General features: G+C 31.0%; 1 protein-coding gene across 1 annotated transcript; it reads right to left on the bottom strand.

The window, feature by feature from the left end:
- Window positions 1–795: 795 nt before the first annotated feature.
- LOC134717730 (F-box only protein 40-like) lies at window positions 796–15,759 on the bottom strand. The gene is made up of 8 exons (XM_063580223.1): window positions 15,704–15,759; window positions 13,672–14,364; window positions 12,893–12,965; window positions 10,870–11,037; window positions 9,623–9,838; window positions 4,120–4,326; window positions 3,016–3,755; window positions 796–984 (listed from the first exon to the last, which is right to left on the bottom strand). The coding sequence occupies exons 2-8, from the start codon at window positions 13,798–13,800 to the stop codon at window positions 796–798; spliced, it is 1,722 nt and encodes a 573-aa protein (XP_063436293.1). The 5' UTR covers window positions 13,801–14,364; window positions 15,704–15,759.
- Between the last annotated feature and the right edge of the window lie 7,799 nt (window positions 15,760–23,558).

Genomic DNA, 23,558 nt, shown 5'->3' on the forward strand with positions numbered 1-23,558 from the left:
ACAATCATTCCTGCTAAACCTAAGTGTTTGTCGGCATCACTTTAATCATATCAAACATAAACTAGGGCTCTTTCCAACCTCATAAATATTTTTCTCCCAAGATTTATACAGGTTAAATGAGGTGAACTATTTTATCCCAAAAAAAGTCAGGAATTATATTTATAATGGCATACAAAACATTATATTTGGTAAAAAAAAACTTTATGGAATTAATAACTATGAAGACAATTAGATTGCTGCTCATTTTAATGTAAGAGGAAGGAAGTGGAAATGATTTTTATTTGATATTTTGCATTTACATTTATAATTATTAGAAAAGAGCATTTGATTTCGAAGTAATGGGTCAATCTAAGAGAATAAGCCGTAAGAGTTATTAATCTTTCCAATTAAGTTACTAAGAATATATGATGTTGGGTAGATTTGAGTCTCTTTAGAAATATTGTGTTGAATATTTATATAACAAATGTACATGTGTGGAGATGAAATGTTACTTTTGAATGTAAGTAATGCCATATGTATTGAAAATACGGTCTTTATTGCATTTTCCCGTTTGGAAATAAATTCTTTAACGTTGGTTTCTAGTTGCTGAGAAAATTGTCTACTTATATCTAACACCTAACATTGTCCTGTGACAGACTTTAAATTTCCGGACAATCACCTGGTCATCTTACGCCACAGAACCTACATATTTTAATTAAATGCTAATTTGTTTTGCTTGTCCTGATTATGCATTATGTCATACTGTCTTTGTAAAAGTACAATGGAAAACTTTGTGAAAAGTTCAATATTAATATTTTATTTATTTCCCATTCCACTTGTTACATATTCAATCGTTAAACAATTTATTATTGTTTTTTTTGTTTCTTCTTTCTTTTCGTCTACTTTCGGCTTGTATGGACATAAACTAATATGTCTGAAGTATGCACGGGTGTCACAATGTTTCCATTTCTGTATTGGTGAAAAGGAGCCAGTGGACATTGTTTTCTGAAACGAAAATTCGTATTAAGATGTAATTGATATTATACATTTTATATGTTAAGGTCAAGCAATTTATTTTTCATATCAATATAAGCAATATTGCAGGGTAAAAATATGAAAACAAAATTAACAGTTTAAACAATCTTGACGGCTTTTGAAGGAGTAATTTGTAAACAAGATATTATGAAAAATTCTGTACCTATAGTAGAAAAGTTACTTTTTTTTGCATATATTTTGGTATGTTATAACATTTACAGAATTGGATGAAATATACATCACAGACTTACCCCTCAACTGACCAAAAAATCAAACAACCAAATGTTTCTAAAAAATAGGCAAACAAAAAAAGACAAAAATTTGACAATGATTATCATGACAAAAATGGTGTCGTTTATAGAAGATATCGTATTGTATACTTTTTTCAATAAAGAAAAAAATATGTATAATTTTTTTCATATATATTTTTTCAACGTTTGTTTTATGTTTTTGACTTTGAAAAAATGGTGCAACAAAATTGATACCATCAAATATAATTATGTTCAATACTCTCTTTTCACTTCTATGAAAAACTGGCATCACTTTCGTGTATGATGTTGCGCATTAGACAACATTGAACCGCGTTATGTAAACTCGTTATTTGGAAGAATTATTTTAATTGTATATTGTAACGTTTATTTCAGTATGTATATTTGAAAAAAATAAATAAATAAAATTGAAAGTATACTTGTATTTTGCATTATTCATTTCACAAAAAATATTTGTATCTATAGTATTATTTACGAAATAATTCCTTCATGTCATGCTCTATGCTCAGTTTAACATAGGTAGTCATTATATTTGTCGATATTTTACATGTCATGCTTCATGCTCATTTTAACATATGTAGGCTTTATATTTGTCCATATTTTACACTAAGCGTTAGCAAGGTTTAGAATATGGTCAATTATAATGCCTTCCCGTGAAATATGTACAATACATTATCATATTTAATATGATCAATTGATTGTTGGTGTGTAAAGCCACTTTTAAGTGTCAAATTTGGGCTTTTTGTGGTGGCAAGTTGTTATTGGCGGAAGAGGCCGGAGTGTCCGGTGAAAACCACCGACTTTATGGAGGAATACTGACAATTCTAGTAATTAAGATTACGGGCGGGGTTTGAATTCATTGCCTCGAGCTCAGTATTGACTGACTAGTGATTACAGTTGTAGAACTACTTAGACCCTTTGGCCATCACGGCCAAATATGCTAATTATAATCCCATGATAAACAAAAGGACATGAACAACGAGTCGAATGGTTAGTCGGACTTAACTATTTTGAAAGGACGACAGAAAACAGAAACCTATAATGACTTCACACTAACAAGCAAGCTTAAAAAATATTTTAACTTTACCTACATACTCAATGCACCCTGTTGTAGAACGAAAATTCTAATGCAATTTGGATGTAACTATTTTTTTCATTGGCTAAAAGTTGCCGTCAAATCCACAGTTGACCAGGCGTAACTAAGGAGAGACCCGCCATTTTGAATTGATGAATCAACAAATGTTCGTTTACTACTATATTATCGAAAATAAAACAACACCTACCACGAATTCGCCGTTTTAATGTAATTTTATTTGAATTTGAAGCGTACAGGTAACGTAATAATCTCCAGTTTGTAAGTTTTCATTTGTATGACTTCACGTTTAGCCATGACGTCTTTGTGCCAAAATCGTTCATAAAGTTTCGCGGATTTTTTTTTATTTGTCAAATTTAGACATTTTTTCCAAGTTTTATCGTATTTTTTCTTTTTATAATGCATTAGAATCGGAATAACAGTACTGTAGTTGAAGAGTTGCCACCGTCAATTTTGATTTGACGGTCGCAAATCTCCGTTTTACTGTCTCCGCTACGCGTCGCCAGTAAAACTGCATTTGCGACCGTCAAATCTACAATTGACGGTGGAAACTCTTCAACTACAGTACTGTTATTCCTTAAATTACCTATGCTACCAGTGTTCAATTTAAAGCAAGATTAGCTGTTAATGTATACTTACAAACCGAACTAGAGACCACGAGGATAACTCTTTCTCCCAAATTGGAATTATAACATCTTCCGGTGTACAGACTGACTGACATACATTTTTAACAAGTGAATTTGTCGAATACACATGATTTATGTTTAAGGCTTTTAGGTACCAATTAATTATATGGGAACTTTTTATGAAAATATTTTCAGGCATGTCAGTTGACCTATTTTTTCCAACATTTTCTTTTGAAATGCTATCTTCAATTTCATGCATATTATCTGGTAAATGCTTGACTGCTGTATAAGTACATCCTGATATTTTATATGGACACACCAAAGCATGCGCCCCAAATAGTTCCTCGCAGATATCGATATGAACATTCTTCAGATGCCATGACATTTCATCTCTCCTAATGAATTCATGACATTTTTGGAAATGTTGACAGCTTCCAATATTTGCATTAGGAATTTTGACCTCTTTACATTCCCTACATTTCTCCTGATAAATTCCATGATTTAATGAACACACAAGGACACTTGCGGGACATTTCTCTAAATGGGCTACCAAGTCTGATCGAAGCAGAGTTGTTTCACATCCATTACTTTTATTAATACATTCAACTTCTTCGCTTAGGCATATAACTTTATGATCTTCAAGTTTGCATACATGCATACGCCTTCCACATTTACACAAAAACATTTCACAACTATGGCTACCTGACATAACATAACATTCTTGGTTAACACAGTCTGAACAGTGTTTGTGATCTAAAAGAAAATGTATTTCTTTGTTATAAATGACAGGTATATGGAATTTGAAAATGTAGGTACAAAATCTGTGTTTTATGTATAATTTAATTTTGCTATTAAGAAATGGGGTACACTACTTAAGTGATCGTTCTGAATTTTTACTGAAATATCCTTTAAAACGCATATTGAAGTAACATTTTAAATCATGCAATTTTTTACGTCTTTTTTTTCTTTAGTTAGCACATTAAAATATTATTTATCTTGACACAAATCGGGTGTTACCCTTTTGTATTGTTTTGCTAGTTCAAGTTTAATTTAGTTTTCTAACTTGTAAACTCAGTTGGTTTATATATTGTCTTTCCTTAGCTTAAACTAGACATACCTTTTGTTTCTAGTTGACATCTGTCATTTACAATTTCAAGCAGTATATCTAGAAACCTGCTTACTTCTGCAGGTGTCATCGTCTTATTTTGAATAATTTTTCTTTTCATTTCATCTAAAATATAGTCCATTGAATGTGGCTCCTTAGACGAAAAGACGTCATCTTCCATTGACAACATACGCATTAGCTGATCGTTACTTAATGAACCTGAAAATAGTTATGCATACATTCGATTCTTGTTATTTAGATGTCGAATTTAAACAGGTTAAAGCATGACAAAGTCTACGAAATATCAAAATGTTCTTTCAAATTGACAAGCATGATTGACTGAGAACGGAACTGCTTTAAATAAGTGCAGTCTTATGTAATTTTCAACATGTAAAGTGACCAAAATTTTAAAAGCATGGGTGTATAACGCACATTCTTAAAGTAGACCAACGTCATTTTCACTAAAAATTAAATGTCTTTTGCATTTTATATCAATCAATAATTACATTAGATGTATGTTTCATTATAATACTTATTATATTTTAAATACTATATCAACAAACAAATGCACACAAATTACCATATATATAGAAAGAGAAAAGCAGTTCACAGCTTTTAAGAACAAAATGTTCGCTTTTGTTTTCCGGGTTTTTTTCCTTCTTGAATTTGTCGATCTCTATTTGAATGTCAGGTTTTAATAAACGTACAAATTATGGTTTTTAATTTGTTGGTATTATAGTCGAAGAATTTTAAAGATTGTAAACAAATTCACCGAATAAGTAGCAAAGGCGATTTATACAAGGAAAACGGTGGTTTAATTTTTATGTAATCTATCTTGCATTACTATCAGGTCTCCAAGAAGGGGATTGCTCATACATTACATGTTCTGCATTAGATGATATATAAACGATTTGCAACTTTCGTCATTTTTTAAGAAAATAATCCGAAATGTGTAAATTTGGCGATGGTTTAGCATTGGTATCTTTGTAAATAAGTAAATATCCATGGTCATTCAGATCGCATCTTGGTGATAAAAATAGGTTATAAGATACAATAAATTCTTAATCTAGAAAATGTAATTTATACGACGATACTCACTGGGGTAAAGCTGGTGACCGTAACTGCATTCACGGTCATCCCAAGATGTCGGACGAAAAATTAGGTCTGTATTTTTATCGTCTGTTAAGGTGTTTCTACATCATTTTCTTTACAAATCATACATTGGTACGATATAAATTTATAAAAGTTTCACACAGAAGTCACAAATCTCTACCGAGGAACGTGTATAAAACGGGAAATTGGATTTGAAAATTCTCTAAGATGACCGTAAATTATCTTTAAAATATTTTCAAGATGACCGTAACATATAATGAGGATGACCGTGATTGGTAAAATGATGACCGTAATTTCGAAAGGATGACCGTAATTTATAAAGGATGACCGTACCTTTCATAGTATAACCGTCATTTCTAAAAAATATCCGTATTAGTATTACCTTTGTTGTATCAAATAATTAATCGTGTTGGTGTAAGACGTATTTATAAGATAACATTAGTTTAAACAATATTTATTCAGATCATTCATCATGATACGATATTATACCAAGGAAATAATATTCAGGATTCAGAAACAAGCAATTTGCTTTTACAAATCTGTCTCCTCTACAAAAATAATACACTTATTGAACAATACATAAATATAAATACTGGCATGCTCTGTAACAAATATATGAATATGAAAAAGGTGAAAGAAGAAAAAGAAAAAATGTAATGATAAAAAAAATAAAAAAAATAAACATGAATTGTTGTAATGAATACAGCGTAAAATGCTTTGGTTCCTATTGAGTGATGAAGCATTAACATCAGGGTTAAAACGTTTACTTTTAATAATATATTTCTGCACCAAACTAAATAAAAGGCTACCGTTGATACAAAAGGCAAAGTTTTTGTGTTAACTTGGACAGGAAGAACTGAAACAGAATACTATAGTTCTTGTCTTAAAATTAGTATATATGGGACAAGATAACAGGAAGTGAGAATTTGTTTCAACATCACCACAACGACAATTTGGAGAGTCTACTAAGTTACGAAGGAAAAGGTGATGTCCTATATAATAATACGCTGGGATCTTACTATTTTGGGTACTAATTTGTTTTTTGAATAATGATAAAGATTCACATTTTCTTATGTTTAAGTTAAGAGTGTTCCATAGTTTTGTTGTTGCAGGGATAAAATATTCAGAATATAAACGGGTCTGTGTGTTGACTGAATCAGGCAATAAGTCTCTTATTCTGTAATTGCGTCGTCTTTGAGATATTTTTTCCCATCGATTTTCAACATATAAATTGTTTATACTGGTAAGTTTAGTACCCCCCGTGACGATACGCGCTGCGTCAAGCTGAATACTTTCAAGTTTAGCAATCCAATTCTGATTTTGAGAGTCCCAAACGACATCGGCATATTCAAGAGTTGGGCAAACAAATGATATGTAAATTTTTTCAAGTCAAAATCTATCAAGAACATTTTTCATTTTTCTCATTCTATTTATTCTTTTGTAAGATTTAGAAACTATATATTCAATATGGTCGTTCCGGGATCCGTTGTTAGAAAAAAAAAAGACACCTAGATGTTTGTGTTGACTTACTGTTTGTAGCTCTTTGGTGTTCATATTTAATGGAGGATGAAAGAGTCTATTTTATTTTTTTGAAATTGTCATACTTTCAGTTTTCTGGGCTTTAAAATTAACAAGCCATTTTTTTTACCAATTATAAATCTTATCTAGATCGTCATTTAAAATTTTAGCTGTTTCTGTTGGATTGTCAACCATAATAAATAATGAAGTGTCATCTGCGAATAGCTTAATTTGAGCTTGAATGTCTTCTACAATATCGTTTATAAATACAATGTATAAAAAAAAGGAGAGGGCCTAGAATAGACCCTTGTGGGACGCCTGCATTTACAGGTAACCATTCGGAACTTGAACCGTTAATAACCACCCGCTGGACTCTATTTGCAAGATAATTTTCAAACCATTTTAGTAAAGAACCCGGTATGTCCGCTTGTCGAAGTTTAAATATCAGTCCCTTAATTATGCCAGACTCGATCTAACGCTTTACTTATATCACAGAATACTACCCTGATTTCTTTACCGTTATCTAAAGTCTTTCCAAAATCATTCGAAATGTTAATTAATTGATTGACTGCTGAATTCCCCCGTGTAAAGCCCGACTGATTTTTAGTTAAAATAGTATTGCGCATAGAGTGATTGTTAACATGTTTAAATACACATCGTTCCATACACATTCATAAAACGCTCAACAAGGAAATAGGTCTATAGTGTTTAATATCATTCGGTTTACTATTTTTATAAACTGGGGTAACATTTGCTCTTTTCCATTGATCTGGAAAAGTAGACGTACTTAACGATAAGTTAAATAGTTTACATAGTGGATACTTTAAAACAGAAGATGCTTCTTTAAACAATTTGGGACTTTTGTGGGGTTAACAATTTTCAATATATCTTCAACTTCAGTAACAGTAAGTTATATATATAACAATGTCATCACTAATATTATGAAGTTCCTCAGGTAACACAGCACTTGAATCCTCAATATTTGATTGGGAAGAAAAAAATCGATTAAATTCATTTGCCTTTTCGATTTCATCAAATATTAAGTTGTTATTAACCATTGATGGGGGTACACTTGCGTCGTTTGTTTTTAATCCGGATATTTGTTTAACCATTTTCCACCAGTTAGTAGTGGACGGGTTACTGTTCATGATTTTTTTTAAATTAAATTGTTGTTATAATCATCCTTCGATTTTTTATTAAACTAGTAACTTCATTTCGTATTTTCTTAAATGATGGGTTATCATATTTTTTAGCCTTTCTGTGGATTCTATTTTTTCTCCTTATCTATTTTTAACATCATTTGTTAGCCATGGAGGTTCATTTTTGCGAACAGTTATTATTTTATTTGGAATACATTTTTCAGCAGCTCCTATGATAGTTTTTGTTATTTCGGTTGTAAATTGTTCAACGTTATTTAAGTTAATTACGGAATCCCAATTTCTTTCAGATAAAATGTTACGATATCTGTCATAGTCTCCTTGATCATATAGCCAAATTTTCCGCTTGAAAGTTTTTTGACGACATTTTGGAAAGTTCGGAAGATTAATCATAGGACAGTGAGAACGTATTTGGTCTAATAAAGGTGGCCCGACTCCACAGTAATTTATTATGTGAGCATCATTTGTTATAAAAAGATCTAACAATGATGACGAAGATTCAGTAAAATGAGTAGGTTCATCCATCATTTGAGTAAGACTAAATTGGCTTAACAAAGGTGTAATTTTTGAAGACAACATTATCCTGAAGGTAGACAAAAATAAGGCGTGCTTCAAATACATGGTTCGTCATATGTAGCATCCAACTACAAACCAAATAGTTAAAAAGAACTAACCGTTCCCCTATTGCGACAAACTCAACAAAAAATTAATACATACAAATATGGATATTTCTTTCAATTGACGGTCATCCTTTTCAATTTAGTCATTCTTTATAAATTACGGTCATCCTTAACAATTTACGGTCATCTTTTAACCAATTACGGTCAGCCTTGTTATGAATCGGTAATCCTGTTACGGTCATCTCGATTACGATTTACGGTCATCCTCGCGTATTTTTCAAATCCAAATTCCCGTTTTATACACGTTCCTCGGTAGAGATTTGTGACTTCCATGTGAATCTTTTATATATTTACATCGTATCAAATTATGCTTTGGAAAGAAAATGATGTAAAAACACCTTAACAGACAGTAAAAAAATGACCTAATTTTTCATCCGACATCTTGGGATGACCGTGAATGCAGTTACTGTCATCAGCTTTACCCCAGTGGATACTAGTGACTGAACACAGTTGCATATTGTTGGACCAAATAGTAATCCCAACTTAATTAACTATTTTATTGCTGACATACATACATTACCGTCTGAAATAAGTTATTATGATAAGGCAGGATGTATACTTATTGATATTTATTTTTAATTGTTATTGGCCTTGAGCTAGCTTTGAGTAACTACGAGTACTCTCATATCTGCCTTAATGGTCTTTTTTTGTAATTATTGATTAGGGAATGAAATATACCCTACAAAAGACCTTTATGTTAATTTTGATTAATGTTTATTTTGAATCGATCTGATGAGTTAAATCTGTTTCGACTGATTTTTATAATTTCATCCTATGTTTTACTGTTACACCACGGTCTCAGGTTTTGGTGAGGATTGAGCACTAACGCACATGTTTTACACCACCTCATTCTTTTGTGCGTCTTTCTCAAGTGAGGGTCTTGTTGGTTGTAAGTCAGTAGTTGACATGTTTGGAAACGAAACAATGTTTTGACAATAAGAACTGGAAAAAGTAGAAGAGACTAATTTCACACAAAAGTATATTAAACATGTGAGCGGGATCCCAACCCTCTTCAATCCATTTAACTTCATATCCAGTTTAACTCACAACTCTCCTTTGGTTCAACCCTTTCATCACTCGTATGAAGTTCAACCTCATTTCCAGATATCTGACATCTGCCATTCGGTTTTGGTTGAATCCAAATTCTAGATGTCTGATGATCATCACTCTCATCTGGTTGAACCCCATTACATAACATCCGACTTCCCTTACTTACATTTGGTAGACTCCCACTACTACATGGTAGTCCCTCGTCACATTTTTCTTAATTTGAAAAAGAAAAATGATGAAAACAGATTAAGTTATGTTGTGTTATATTGCTTCTATTCATAAGATTATTTATACTCTAGCACTAGTTTTTTTCTGAAAACAGTAAAAAGATCGAGTTATAAGTTAGAAATAAGTTGTCAATGGGGTTAAGAAAATTTGTTTGTAAGGTGTCATACCACCAACAATGAAAAGTCCCTATCTGTTCAACCAAATTTAGCAATTTTCACAGCTTTCTAAATATTTTACCTTAAGTTTAATTTCATAGAAACCAGTTGCATCCTCAATTGTACATGTATCATCTTTCTACATGCCAATTTTCAACAGATGTTTAAAATCTATAAAAAAAAAGAAAAGGTCTTCCGAATAGAGCTGCACTAAAAATAACCCCTGTTTTTTTGGAAATCTTAAATTAGTATATTATGGAGAACATTAATCGTCAATTTTGAATGAAGTAAATTTTAGCTAAAAATGGTCTTAATATATTTCTCTTTCACCACAAGTTTGGGAAAGTTCATTTCTGCCAATTTGTTGGTTAGTTTAAGTAAATAATTACATCAAATGCACTATTTTTTTCCCGAGTAGGCCTACTTTCACATACGTTCTAATTTGGAGAGAGTAATTGGTAGTATGACACCTGTAATACATTTGAATATTTTACAACAGAAATAATAATATGTTTTGTAGTTTTTCTTTTATCGATATAATTATATGTTTTAAAAATAATTTCGACAAATGAATTTGAATAGCATTTTTGTATTTTTCATTTCCTTTTTAAAACAAGTTTGCCACTTGCTATGGAAATAATTTATTTTGTTTAGTAGCGCAAATTGTACCCTTTTGTATTAAACACATTAATTTAAGACTTTCTCTCTGGTAGATGTTTGAAATTAAATTAAGTGAACGTTGACCATTTTATATATTTTGGAACAGACCATTCTGAGTTACCAAAGCTATTAATATCAATTGACGGTCAAACAGTTTTAATAAAACCAGGACGACATTTCAACTATGTTAGTTTGACCCACCACTCTCCTCTGATTGATCTGCTCCACTACTCTCCTTTGGTGGATCCGCTACAACACTCCCCTCTGGTTGATCAGTTCCACGACTCTCCTCTGGTTCAATCCCACTATCACCTACCAACCATCCCTCGATATTCTCTGATTGGATCCCGATACCACTTGGTGGTACCCCTCAGTTTAAATATAAACGAAGTAATGCTATAAATGTGTAAAGTCATTAAAGTGAAAATGGTATACAGAATATTCAAGAATCAGTATTTCTAAAAACATTCTATATAAAATAAATAAGACTGCAACGGATTCAGGTAAAACAAAACATTCACAGTTAATGAATTAGGATAAATGAAGGTATACATGACACTAGCTATGGAAATAACTTATTTTGTATAGTAGCGCAAATTGTACCCTTTTGTATTAAACACATTAATTTAAGACTTTCTCTCTGGTAGATGTTTGAAATTAAATTAAGTGAAATGATTTTATGGCTGCTTAATTACAACATATATACATAAATACTGTTGAAAGTTGTTGTAAATTGTAGTCAATAAAGAATTGTTTGATGATATGTGATAGTTGAAGAAGATCATTACAATTATAGTAAAAGAGGATCATATTTCAAATTATTTTAAGTTTTCATAATATATTTTACAACATCACAACAACGGGTTGTAGTCTTAATAAGTAAATTATTCTAACCACATCATCACATGTTTCTTGTTTTTTATGGGTTTCGGGTTTCGACGACTTGTGTGGTCTGTATATATAGTGTTTTTAAAATATAAACAAGTCTTAAATGTTTAAACCCATGATTGCGGTGGATAAAAACCGCAATTTTTATACGTGTGCATGTTAAACAAATTTCGTTGTACAGGGGTCTAAGTACAGCACAAACTACATTTTCATAAACACCAAAATGTGAGAAAGTATATTTTAACAAAAACGCATTTGACAAATAGGTCGACCAACTGATGTTCTTAAACCCTGCTGACTGCCATTGACGATTGACAAATAAATTGATCATAAGATGTAACACAATGGATCTTAATATTTAAATTAATACCAAATAGAAAACAATAAAATTGCGGCAAAGATGTTATATCACACACATCAGGTCATAACTTAGTACACCATATCTGGATTTCAACAATTAATGTCTCATCAGTGATGTTAGGTCTCAAAACGGTATTTAGGAGGCCATATAACTTACCTCAACTTACGAGATAGGACGAAAGGATTATATAAAGCGGAGGAAAAAAATAATACAAGCCAAAACAAAAAAATATAAACAAGTCTTAATTGACAACTGCGGTAGATAAAGACCGCAATTTTTATACGTGTGTATGTAAAACAAATTTCGATGTGGAGGGGTCTAAATACAGCACAAACTACGTTTTCCAAAAGACCAAAAAAGAGAAAGTAAATATTATCAAAAACGCATTAGACTAACAGGTCGAACAACTGATGTTCTAAACCCAAACATGAGGAGCAAAAATTAGAACACCATATCCAGATTTTGACAGTTAGTGTTTCATCAGTGATGTTAGGAATCAAAACGGTGTTTGGAATGCCATATAACTTACCTCGATTAAGGAAAGATCCTTGAATTTTAAAAAGTCGAGATAGGATGAGCGAATTGTTTAAACCGCAGGGAAAATAAAAGACAAGCCCAAACGATTTTTTTTCAACAAGTCTAAATTGAAACTAACGTTCAAACCTATGATTGCGGATTTCACTTACAGATATTTTTATGAAGTTGTTGATGTCAGTTGTGAATCCCGCTGCATACTTGATTAACACATTGTTTATTATGATCAAGTTTATTGGAGATGTTCAAGTTGTAAATTATGATATCAACAGTTTATTTAAGGAACCTCTTTAAATTATAATCGCTTTTTCGTATGTAAAAGTTCTATTTTTTTAAACTTTGCATTTGAAAGAAGCAGACAATGAGTGCGGCGTTAGCATCAAGCTTTAAAATATGTACTGCTATATAGATGACTAACCCTCAACCTTTAGGATTACTTACCAATTCTTGTCATTAAGTAATCGATTATTGTTAAACTTTTCTGCTGAGTCCTCGACATCATATGCATGATTCCCTATAATTTAGGAATTTATTTAAATTAAACAAGGAATAATCAAATGAATGTAGTTTCGTTTTTTTATACTTGTTTTTCATTTATTGATACGTAATATGCTTTGTACTAGCTTTCTGTGACTTTGAGTACTCTCAAATCGGTATGTTATGAGTTGTTTGTTATGCTTGGTATCAAACTGATAAGTGGAGCTCTTTTCAACTTATTTGTATAGTTTATTTTTGTTTGCTGTTATAATACTGTACCAGGACAAGCGATGGTTGGGCGCCTGCAAACGAGATTAACCTGTTCCCAATATATATGTGCATGTCACAAGTCAGAATATTTTGATTGAGAGATTGTAATTTTTTGTTTTGTATTGTTATTTGTTGTGATGTGCTGATGCACCGTGCAGCGACCCATGCTTACTAACAGTTACGTCGTTTGGTCTCAATATTAATCACATTCCCAATCTCACTAGAAATCCTTATTTTCAAATATATATTTTTTTGTTTCGTATGCGTTTATGTGATTTATGTGTGAGTGTTTTTGGTGTGGGTTTCACTGTGAAGCCTATTTTTGTATCATCATAATTAGATCTATTTACCTGAGTACCATGTATTCTACATTTATTATATGTATTTTATAAGAAAACATTTTTCCTCTATTTTTATAAAACGTAGAATGACTTTTTTTTATCTTGTGTAAGGGTCCACATTTATCAGAATACCTCCTTTTCCGTAATCTGGTCGTGTAGTCGCTGAATGATAACTTTCATTTGTTCATTTTGACAACTATCACTTAGTTTTCTTTTCTTGGTAAAGTATATTCGACCATTTGTTTGTTTTTCCAAAATCATCGCTTACTAATTCTGCTAATCCTCGAAGCGCCCCTTCTAGTTTTGTCCAATAGTCGTTAAATTCTAAAAGCGATATTGACGAATGCGCAACTTTATTTCTGACATTTCGTATTATTTCCAATCTATCTTCCTCTGATTTCTGCATACTTTCGCATTGGTTTATCACACAACAAATTAATGTTATGTCCATAACCTCCACTTTCACATTTGTAATTGGTCTTAAGCCACAAATACATTTTTGTACTAATCGACCTTGTATTTTCTTAACATGGCTTTTAACTTCACAAGCTGATGTTTCAAACAACAGATTGAACTGTTCCGCAGATAAAACTTTGTTTTGTCTCGAGTGTTTAGTTTTGCAGCCATTCACGCAGCATTGTATAGTATGATGAAGATGAAATATAGTGTGCATTTTGTCTTCAAGATATTTTTCGAAGTCTTTACCCTTTAGAATCACAGTTTTAAAAAAACGATGCAATACATCCGGTGCAATATGTTGCACTAATAAAGCCAGATTGCTAATGGTATCCTCCTCTTCTTCTTTTTTCATTTTTTGTTCTTACTCTAGATAAAAATAAAACCTGAGAATACAACACATGTACATTTGTATATTATTTGTGTATTACTTGCGTAAAATGAGAGCAGCATGTTATACTAGTAATTGATATACAACTCATTATTATATAGTACAAAAACAGAAAAGGCAAACGATAAGTGAACATTATATTAGAACTTGACCGATACGTAGTCGGCAAAAGAAGGTTCTAATTCAGATATTAACTCGCAAAACATGATCACTCACATTAATATCACGTGCCCATACACATATATATAATAGTACAATAAATTTCCTTTATACTCTTAAGCGTGTGACATTATTAATATGTATTTGTAGTTTCCTTAACACATGAGCAGTTTTTATCTTTTCCATTCCGCTTTCATTTAGGGTCATGAATGTTCAAGGGACCTTACTTCTGTTATGGTCAAAAATATGCATTTGATTGAGTAAATCACCTAGTATATTATTTATTTCATCGTATAACCTGGATACCAGAAATTAATCTTTCAAACATCTGTCTTAATGGTTGACGATTGCAATCAGTACAATTATCATATTGTCTATTCAAAGCTATCCTTCCATGATTTGATCTGATTTGATTAAGTTTTGTTGAATATACACATATTTATTGATTATAAACAAACAACACCACACCACAAGGTTACTTAACACGTTTATAAACGTAATTTGCAGGACTATTGTGTTCTTAGATATAATTGGTTTTTTTTTAAATGGACTACATATATATAATAACAAATATATTTTACACAAACGCAGTCTTTATCAGAAGAACTTTCAGTAAATCATATTTGTTGGAACTGTTTCTTATCAAGATACTTTTTCATTGAACTCTTTCGCCTTTTTTCATTCTTACAAATGTCCAAAGAACTTGTCACTTATCTTATTGGACGTGTTAAGTAATTCTCGCACATCAAAAATGGACTTTGACAAGGGTTGTATTGCCAGTTGAGAGAAGACTTAAATTTTATAGTTTCCCTTGGAGGTCACTGCGCAGTTATTATCCAATATAAAGTGAAAATTATGTTGAATATTATTTTAAAAGCATTATGAAAAGAGCATATATCCATATATAAATATTGCGACATGAGAACATGAGTTTCCATAAGAAGACTTATGGGGACTTCGGTTTATGACACGACCCAATGGAACCGTTGCCCTGCATTTATATTTCCACTAAATGCCAAAATAGATGATAAATAAATATATATATATATTGTAACTTTTCTCTAAAATCTTTGTTTTGTCAAATTTGTAATAGAAAGAGCTCTACGTGGTATAACCCGAAATATTTTGTTCATTTTTATAATAAGACATTCGTCTTACCTGTGAGTTCTTTGATATTATGTGGTTTAAAACTACATATACATGTTTGTATCGATTGTAGTCCTTTCAAGTTTACTCACGCGTGGTGCATCGAAATCAAACATTGCGTTATACATGTTATATCGAGTGTTTCAAAATATAAATGTGTTTAAATTAATTCGATCTGTGTTTTGTAAAATACAAAGTCATTAGATAAATAGTGTATGCTTTCTATGTTTTTGTCGGCAATAATTATTAAATCAATTATTAGAGCAAACAATAAATTATATAGATATATTTTAATGCAATGAATGGCGTGATAAAGTGTTTGATTTCATTGGAAAAATATTACTTTCGCATTAATTTAATCCTATTGTGTGAATGGTTGTTCATACATTCCTGTGAACGTAAAAAATAGACTTACTTGAGAGAAAAAAGGTACATGAAATAGTTCTTGCAAGGATGCATTCCAAGCTAATCACCTAGACATGAACAGGTAAATACCACTTGATAGGTCAGAGGGTATGTTATTCCTTGGAGATTTGATGGTACAATTATTGTGAAGCTGAAATCTTTTCGTTTGAAAAGATTCTATTTTAAAGTTGTCAATAAGTTGAAATATGGAAGAAAAGGGAGATAAACACAATACTCATTTTCTTTTTCTAAATATCATAATATTTTTATCATACTTGCATGTATATGCATAAAAATGATACTATATAAAAACATTTTTTTTTCATTCTAAATATCACGTGTATTCTTTTCTAATCAGTTTATACGTAGAAATTGAGCTAGTTCAAGGTCTTTTTTCTTTTGTGTTTTTATATTTGGAAAATTTGTAGCTATATATAGATGGGAATTTACAAAATATATATTTAGGACTGAATGTGTACTTTAATAGGCACTTAACAATTTTTGAAGGAATATAACAGTACATCACTCCTATTAGATGCACTGCACACTCTAAACATTAGTATTCTGATTTGGACTTTGTGAATATTTGTTCCCTATGGAACTGTAGTGATCGAGAGATTTGTGTCCAATGTAACTAATTATAAAATTTCTTATGGTAATGTTAAGTATATTTTACAAGTGTTTTTTAGTCATGATTTTTTCTCTATATTTTCATTTTGAATTACGAAAAAAGCAAATAGAAACATAAAATATCCAGTACCTTTCAAAAATAGACTTGTTGGACAAGTGATGATGATACTGTCAATCATTACGTCTTGTTTTTCTTATTCGGCTTACATTGTAGCATAAATTCACAATTAAACACAATTAGCAGTGCCTTTTCGAGTTTGAATTCGAATTTCCCTTTCGGTATTTCTCGTTCCTTGGTTTCGGGTAGCGATTTTGATTTGAAAAAAAATCATTTGATCTGAACAGCTCTTGGTAGATTATTCAGTCCTCGTCGGTTTTTCAATTTTCATACTTGTCTCTTGTGATAAATTTTGTACTATAAGTTTGTAATCAATTGAGGAATGGTAATGCCATGTTGTTTACCTATGAACATCAACATCATACTGAATTGACTAAAAGCTACTTCACATTTAGAGAACTCGACAACAACGTATTTGATTTTACTGTTAAACGGTTTAATTGAACCTAAAGATGAGTCTTATTGATCCTTTAAACACACTTATTTACAAGGTTACCGATGCAACTCTGTAATTGGATCTTTCAAGCTTTGTATCAGTATAAATATTATAAAAAATGATATACAAAATTGAAAATGAAAATGAGGAATGTGTCAAAGAGACAACAACTCGATCAAAGAGCAAAAATAGCCGAATGCCATTAATAGGTCTTCAACAATTGAGAAAAAATCACGCACTAAATACCTTGCTTAAGCTGGCTCTTAAAAAAATGTGTCCTAGTTCAATGATAATGGACGTCATACTAAACTCTAAAATATATTAAAGAAATTAACACTAACAAAGGCCAGAGATTCCTGACTTGCGACAGCCGCAAAATTACGTCGGGGTTAAACATGTTTTTCAGATGTCAACCCTCCCCTTTACTTGAGCAAATGAAAAATAAACTTGCACACAGTATACACACAGTAAAAGTTAGTTTAAAGAATTCCGAGTTCGATGTTAGAATAGGTAACAAAAGAAACTAAGGAAAGTGACAATGGTACATACAAAAAACTACAGACTAGTAGTAGTTATACTGACATGCGCAAGACCTCAAATAAACTGATTGAAATATTATATCTTCATCATATGAATATCAAGAAAAATCTCTCCCGTTAGGGTTTTAGTACCATACAATCATAAAATGTACGAGAAGAGCATTACAAGTATCATGCCAACAACTGGTTTAAGAAAAAAAAATTCCGATGCAAAGACCCTATAAGTGAATCAATATTTAAGTCAAATATAACATCTTTATCTACCTGACAGCAGTATCGTAACTACATCTTTTGTCATATCTGTTAGCTTTTGGAGTTAATTTCTATTGCAGGTGCTTTGTTAAGAATATTACAATTAAAGATTAGATGTGAAATACCTGATCGTATAAGATGTATGCATTTTGATTTATATTTACGAATGATGGCCTTGCACCGATGATGAAAATTAGAAAATGTTTTGACAAGTTTGTCATACCGAAAACCCTGGTGTAAATAATTTTCAGTAATAAACATATTTCTTTTGTTGAAATCAAATACTTTGTTACATACACACACGAGCGAATCGTACAGGTTGAAACACATAAACACTTTATGACATGTAAGATGGTGACAATGGGACGTCACCATAAAAATAGAATTATTGACAAAAGGAAATGAGAAATCATCTCTTTTATCATACGTTTTTGTACTTAGTGTCCCGTTAATGATATAGATATCAAGATCTAGGAAAGAGCAGCTTAGTATTATCTTAATTCAAAGTTAGTTCAACAAGATATATCTCTTTAGTGTATAGTCTGAAGTGGTTATTATTAAGAGCCAATATATCATCCAAATTTATCATTAAATTTGTGTATCAATTGTATTTTCGATAGGTTTTGCTGATTTTAGTCATTAATTGTAACCTGATATAACCATGCATTAATAGGGCAGCATTAATTGGTGCACATTCAGTCTGTATTGGAATTCCGATAACTTGACGATACGGAATATTCAAAGCGAACAAATATTTGAGTAAGTAAAATTTCAAGGGCAGTTATAGTACTAAAGTAATGTATGTATTTTTATGTTTCTTCAATTTGTCGATACCTGCATTTTAGTGTTGAAAAAGATCGTGCTTTTTTTCTGAGAATATTAATGCTGTCATTACACTTAATCCATTAAATGTTGGATTTGTACTGATATATAAGTTAGTCTGAAATGAATGATTGTTTTATTCGTTGTTATTGGTTTTGAACTTGCTATCAGAAGCGACTAGAACTTTCATAGTTTGGCTGTATGATGATTTGTTACACACTTGTCCAAGGTTATGGGAGAATTGTACACACATTGCATGTTTAACGCCTCAACATTCAGTAGGTGCCTGTCCCTATTCAGAATCCTGTTTATCTGTGGTATTGATTGTTGTTGGTTTATTTAATATTTGTTGATTGTTTTTTTACGCAAATCATACATTTTTTTTCTCATCCATATCTGATGTGGTCAACATTTGTTATTTAGAGGCCTTTTAGAGCTGACTATAATGTAAGGGTTGCGTTTATTATCGTAGGTCAAACGGTGACCTCTTCTACCTCCATTTTGGTATTTTGTTTAGAGTTGTCTGATGTTGTTTTATATGGATAGTGCTAAACTGCTAACAAACTAAATCGAAAGCAGTGGGCAAGTGTAAAAATTATTGAATTTACCAAATAATTTATCATTCAGATCAAAATTGAATTTCTAATGAGTGAAGGTTGTTCTGTCTTGAACAAATTTCACAAATTAACTGCAATTTCTTATCAAAGATACCAGGATTATAATTGAATACGCCACACGCGCGTTTCGTTTTTATAAGACTCACCCGTGACTCTTAGATGAGAATGTTAATAAAGCCAAACAAGTACATAGTTGAAGAGCAATGGGGATCCCACATTTACAAAAGTTGTGCCAAATACTGCTAAGGTTTCGAAATGTTTAGAGTTTTGTACACAGGAAATTTTAGTAAAGAGTATATTGGCGTATTTCACATTCAGTTGTAAAATACTTCATTAACTGAGAATATATTTTGCTTAGATATATTTTTGATAGTTTGTTTAGCATGTTTCCTATTTTGGTTGTCTTTTAATTATTATGTTTATTTGTATTCCTCTGATTATAATATAAGATGGTTGAGATCTATACAAACTAAATGTTCGAATTATTTACCAGTTATATTTAATCCAATTTCACTTGATACACACTTATTTTTTAAATATCAACTATGCTTCAATAATCATACTATATTTTGAAAGATTTAACAAGTAGATAAACGTATTACTTGATGAACTGAGTGGGCGGGTAATGGTTTTCTCGATTTACCTGAAGTAAATAAGGTGTTGATGATATGCATTTTGATAATAATTAAGGTAGTTATGTGTGATTATTTTTCATTAGTCATAGGTCACAGATCAAGGAGATAATGATAATATATAGCAATATATAAAATGCAGACAATCGTATCTTATTTTCCAAATCATATTTAAATGGGAAACTCGCCTTTACTCCGTAAAAGTTAAACACTCCAAACGGCTCAATTATGAAGAAAATATTTTTTCTTAATTCAGTTACATTGAAACAAACAGATTAAACATAAAAGACTCGAACATATGGTACGTCAGGTGTAAGTCTCTTTTAAATTTAAGACAGGGAAGAACGAAACAAATTATATGTTTAGCAATAATAAAAAAAATCACTTATGAAAATTATTACATAACGTTAATGTTTTTCTTCATCAAATTCGAATATTAAGTGATTGAATTGTGATAAAAGTTCATTGTTGTAGAGGTATGAAAGCATGAAATGACACGAGGAGAGCGCAAAAATCGTAATATACATGAAACGTGAAAAAGAGATATCTATTTGAAATAGTACGATGGCTAATACTGGTCATTTCATTTATCAGTTGAATTTTAAAAAACGGGTGCATCAAGTGCATTCGGTTTTTGTTTTATATTTCTTCAAATGAATGTGATAATAGATTTTCTGTCATTCGGAGATCAATTGCATTATTAGTTTTATAATGATGATTGTTCTTTTATTGTGGCGATATATAAACAAAACTTCTCATAATGGTAGAAATTTAAACCGTGATAAAGACGTTTCCTGACCCAATTACATACAGCACATGATTACGACATGCAAAAAAGAAAATATCTGTTTAAAAAACAGTTGTTTTTCATTTAAATCAAATAAAAAATTACCTTAAACAAGTCAGTAATGTATGCCTTCATGCATATTTGATTGAAACTTGAGAACATCCGGGTTGTCTCTTTAAAAGACAGACATATTGTTCTTAAAGAAAACAACACGATATCTGTTTATACAATTTAATGAATTTAGCAACACGAATCTAACAGTTTGACTGGGAAACATCCAAGCATAATCAAATTTATAGTAATATTAACTTAATATAATACATATAGAAAATGATTCAATTTAATAAATCAGGATAATTTTGTCACGCTTGATATAAGTTGTGAAAAGAAACTTTCCATAACAGGTTTAAGGTTGGTAAATATTCAACATACTAACCATAACTGCTTTTTTAAGTTTATTTTATAATTAGCAATATTGAGTAATTTCAAAAGTTGTAACGCCAGTCCAGGGCAGTTAAGAAATTAAATGCCGATGCAATATATAAAAAGGATGTACGATTTAATGTATAGTTTGGTATAGTGAAGTCAAAGATGTAACCAAAATGGTAATATATTACATTTTTAAATATCTTCAGTGAGCCTCACATTCTGTACCAACATCCTTTTCAGAAAAGCATTTTCTGATTTTAAACTTTAAACGCCACACACATTTTTTTTTAAATCATTATTTCTCCCTTTATTTAATTAATGTTAAAGCTTACTATACCCACACTTCTCTCTGTTAAGAAAAATTCAAAACCTGACTTACCTGAGTTTATTGAACATACCTGAATATTGAAATAACACAAAAATAATGTCGTCTTCGAGGATTTACATTGCCACTTTTTAGCTAAAAAGGTTCAAAACGTCAGGACAAAAAGCACATGACTGTCATTTAAGCGGTCTCAGGTAGGTTTACACTATATTTCTGTATTTGTGGGGGCTTTCCATATTTATTTCTATTTATATTTCTAAATGTTTCTACATTGATCGCTTTTGTTTTTGTTTTAAGAAATATTAGATAGAAAATAACATTTTTGATGTCGTTTTATTGATTATAAAACCTATATATCATAAAGACAAATATGCAACTTACATAAGCATTGATAAGGGTTCATATTCGGAGACAACGACAGTTTAGACAACTTGATGGGGTCATGAAACTATTTCTTGCATATCTTTTCGCTCCTTTCAACTATGAAAATCAGGCTGTTAATGTTATCAAATATTATAAATTTTTTATGATTTTGAATATCCAACTGACTGCTAGGGGCCGGATGTCTTTTGACCATTAATCTATCATTCTAAGTTTAACATTTATATTCGATGACAACAGGTTAGGAAGCCATGTTTTCACTTTTTGTTTTGAGTATGGAATCAAAAATCATACATAATTTATTGATCTTTGGCATAATGAGTTGCATCCCTTCGAAAGTTTATAAATTAATAAAAAAAAAATCAATTTGATAAGTAAGTCATACCAAATCGTTTATATGAAATTTAACCGAAAGCTGTTGACCACTTTCAGTTTACAAGATGAGTATTTATCCAATTGTAGTGATTGCATTGCAATTTGAGTCGTTGAGTATTATCATATAAGGAGGAATGGTAACTTCAATCGATACCTTATGGTTATAACAACAATAAAACTATAATATTAACAAATGAATACAGCGTACTGAACGTACTTTTATTCGTTGTGTACGAATTTTTCGTTGTTTCCGTGGAAAGCTTTATTCGCGAATTTAAGTGTCCATCGAAATAAAGCAACTGTTTTCCAAAGCCAAACATACAAAACATCCAATGTATGTTTGACTACATGTAATCAAGTGAACAAAATAACAAAATATTAAATAAACTAACTTCTTAAGTGGCGTACCACCATTGTGGTATGTATTTTGATCCTTAAATATCCTAAATTGTACGATTTTTTATTATGTTATTCTCATAAAAAAACTTGTTTTGATGCATGAACATCAGACTTTTAGTGAAGATATAAGGAGTTCATTTTATCTCTCATAATGAACAGGAAAAAAATCATAGAAGGCTTGCAATTTTATTTCATAAGTCTTATTTCATAAGGATTAATTTAAAAGAGGGACGAAATATACCAGAGAGACAGTCAAACTCATAAGCCGAAAATAAACTTACAACGTCATGGCGAAAAATATAAAAGACAAACAGACAAACAATAGAACACAACATAGAAAACTAGAGATTAAGATCAAACCAAACCCTACCAAAAATTGAGGGTGATCTCATGCGCTCTTAAAGGGTAAGCAGAAACTGCTTCATATGCGACACCCATCGTGTTGCTTATGTGATAACATATCTAGTAAATAGTCTATTCGGTAGGTCACATTCTTTAAAAGGGAAGGGGATTGTAATTACGACATAAGGAACATATCCAATATCATTTGTGAAACTGTTATTCTATAACGGTCAACCAACTCGCGATGGCGTCCGTAATATTTACGCAGGGATGATTTCAATTTCACTATTTGGAACTCTTGGTTTAATATCTTCCTTGTGAGCAGCAACCCTCTATCAAGAAAATCATAATAGGAAATGCAAGCATGGTTATAACGTA

The sequence above is a fragment of the Mytilus trossulus genome, chromosome 5 (genome assembly GCF_036588685.1).
Source record: "Mytilus trossulus isolate FHL-02 chromosome 5, PNRI_Mtr1.1.1.hap1, whole genome shotgun sequence".
NCBI lineage: Eukaryota > Metazoa > Mollusca > Bivalvia > Mytilida > Mytilidae > Mytilus > Mytilus trossulus.

Bases quoted from the DNA above. Each gene is read 5' to 3' on its own strand.
- LOC134717730 (XM_063580223.1), bottom strand. From the start codon at position 13,800: ATGATTTTGGAAAAACAAACAAATGGTCGAATATACTTTACCAAGAAA. The intron at 12,966-13,671 runs GTATTCTGATAA...CCTAAATTATAG, and splicing joins ACCAGATTACGGAAAAGGAG to GGAATCATGCATATGATGTC. The intron at 4,327-9,622 runs GTGAGTTAAACT...AACTATTTTCAG, and splicing joins GGTTGAACCAAAGGAGAGTT to GTTCATTAAGTAACGATCAG.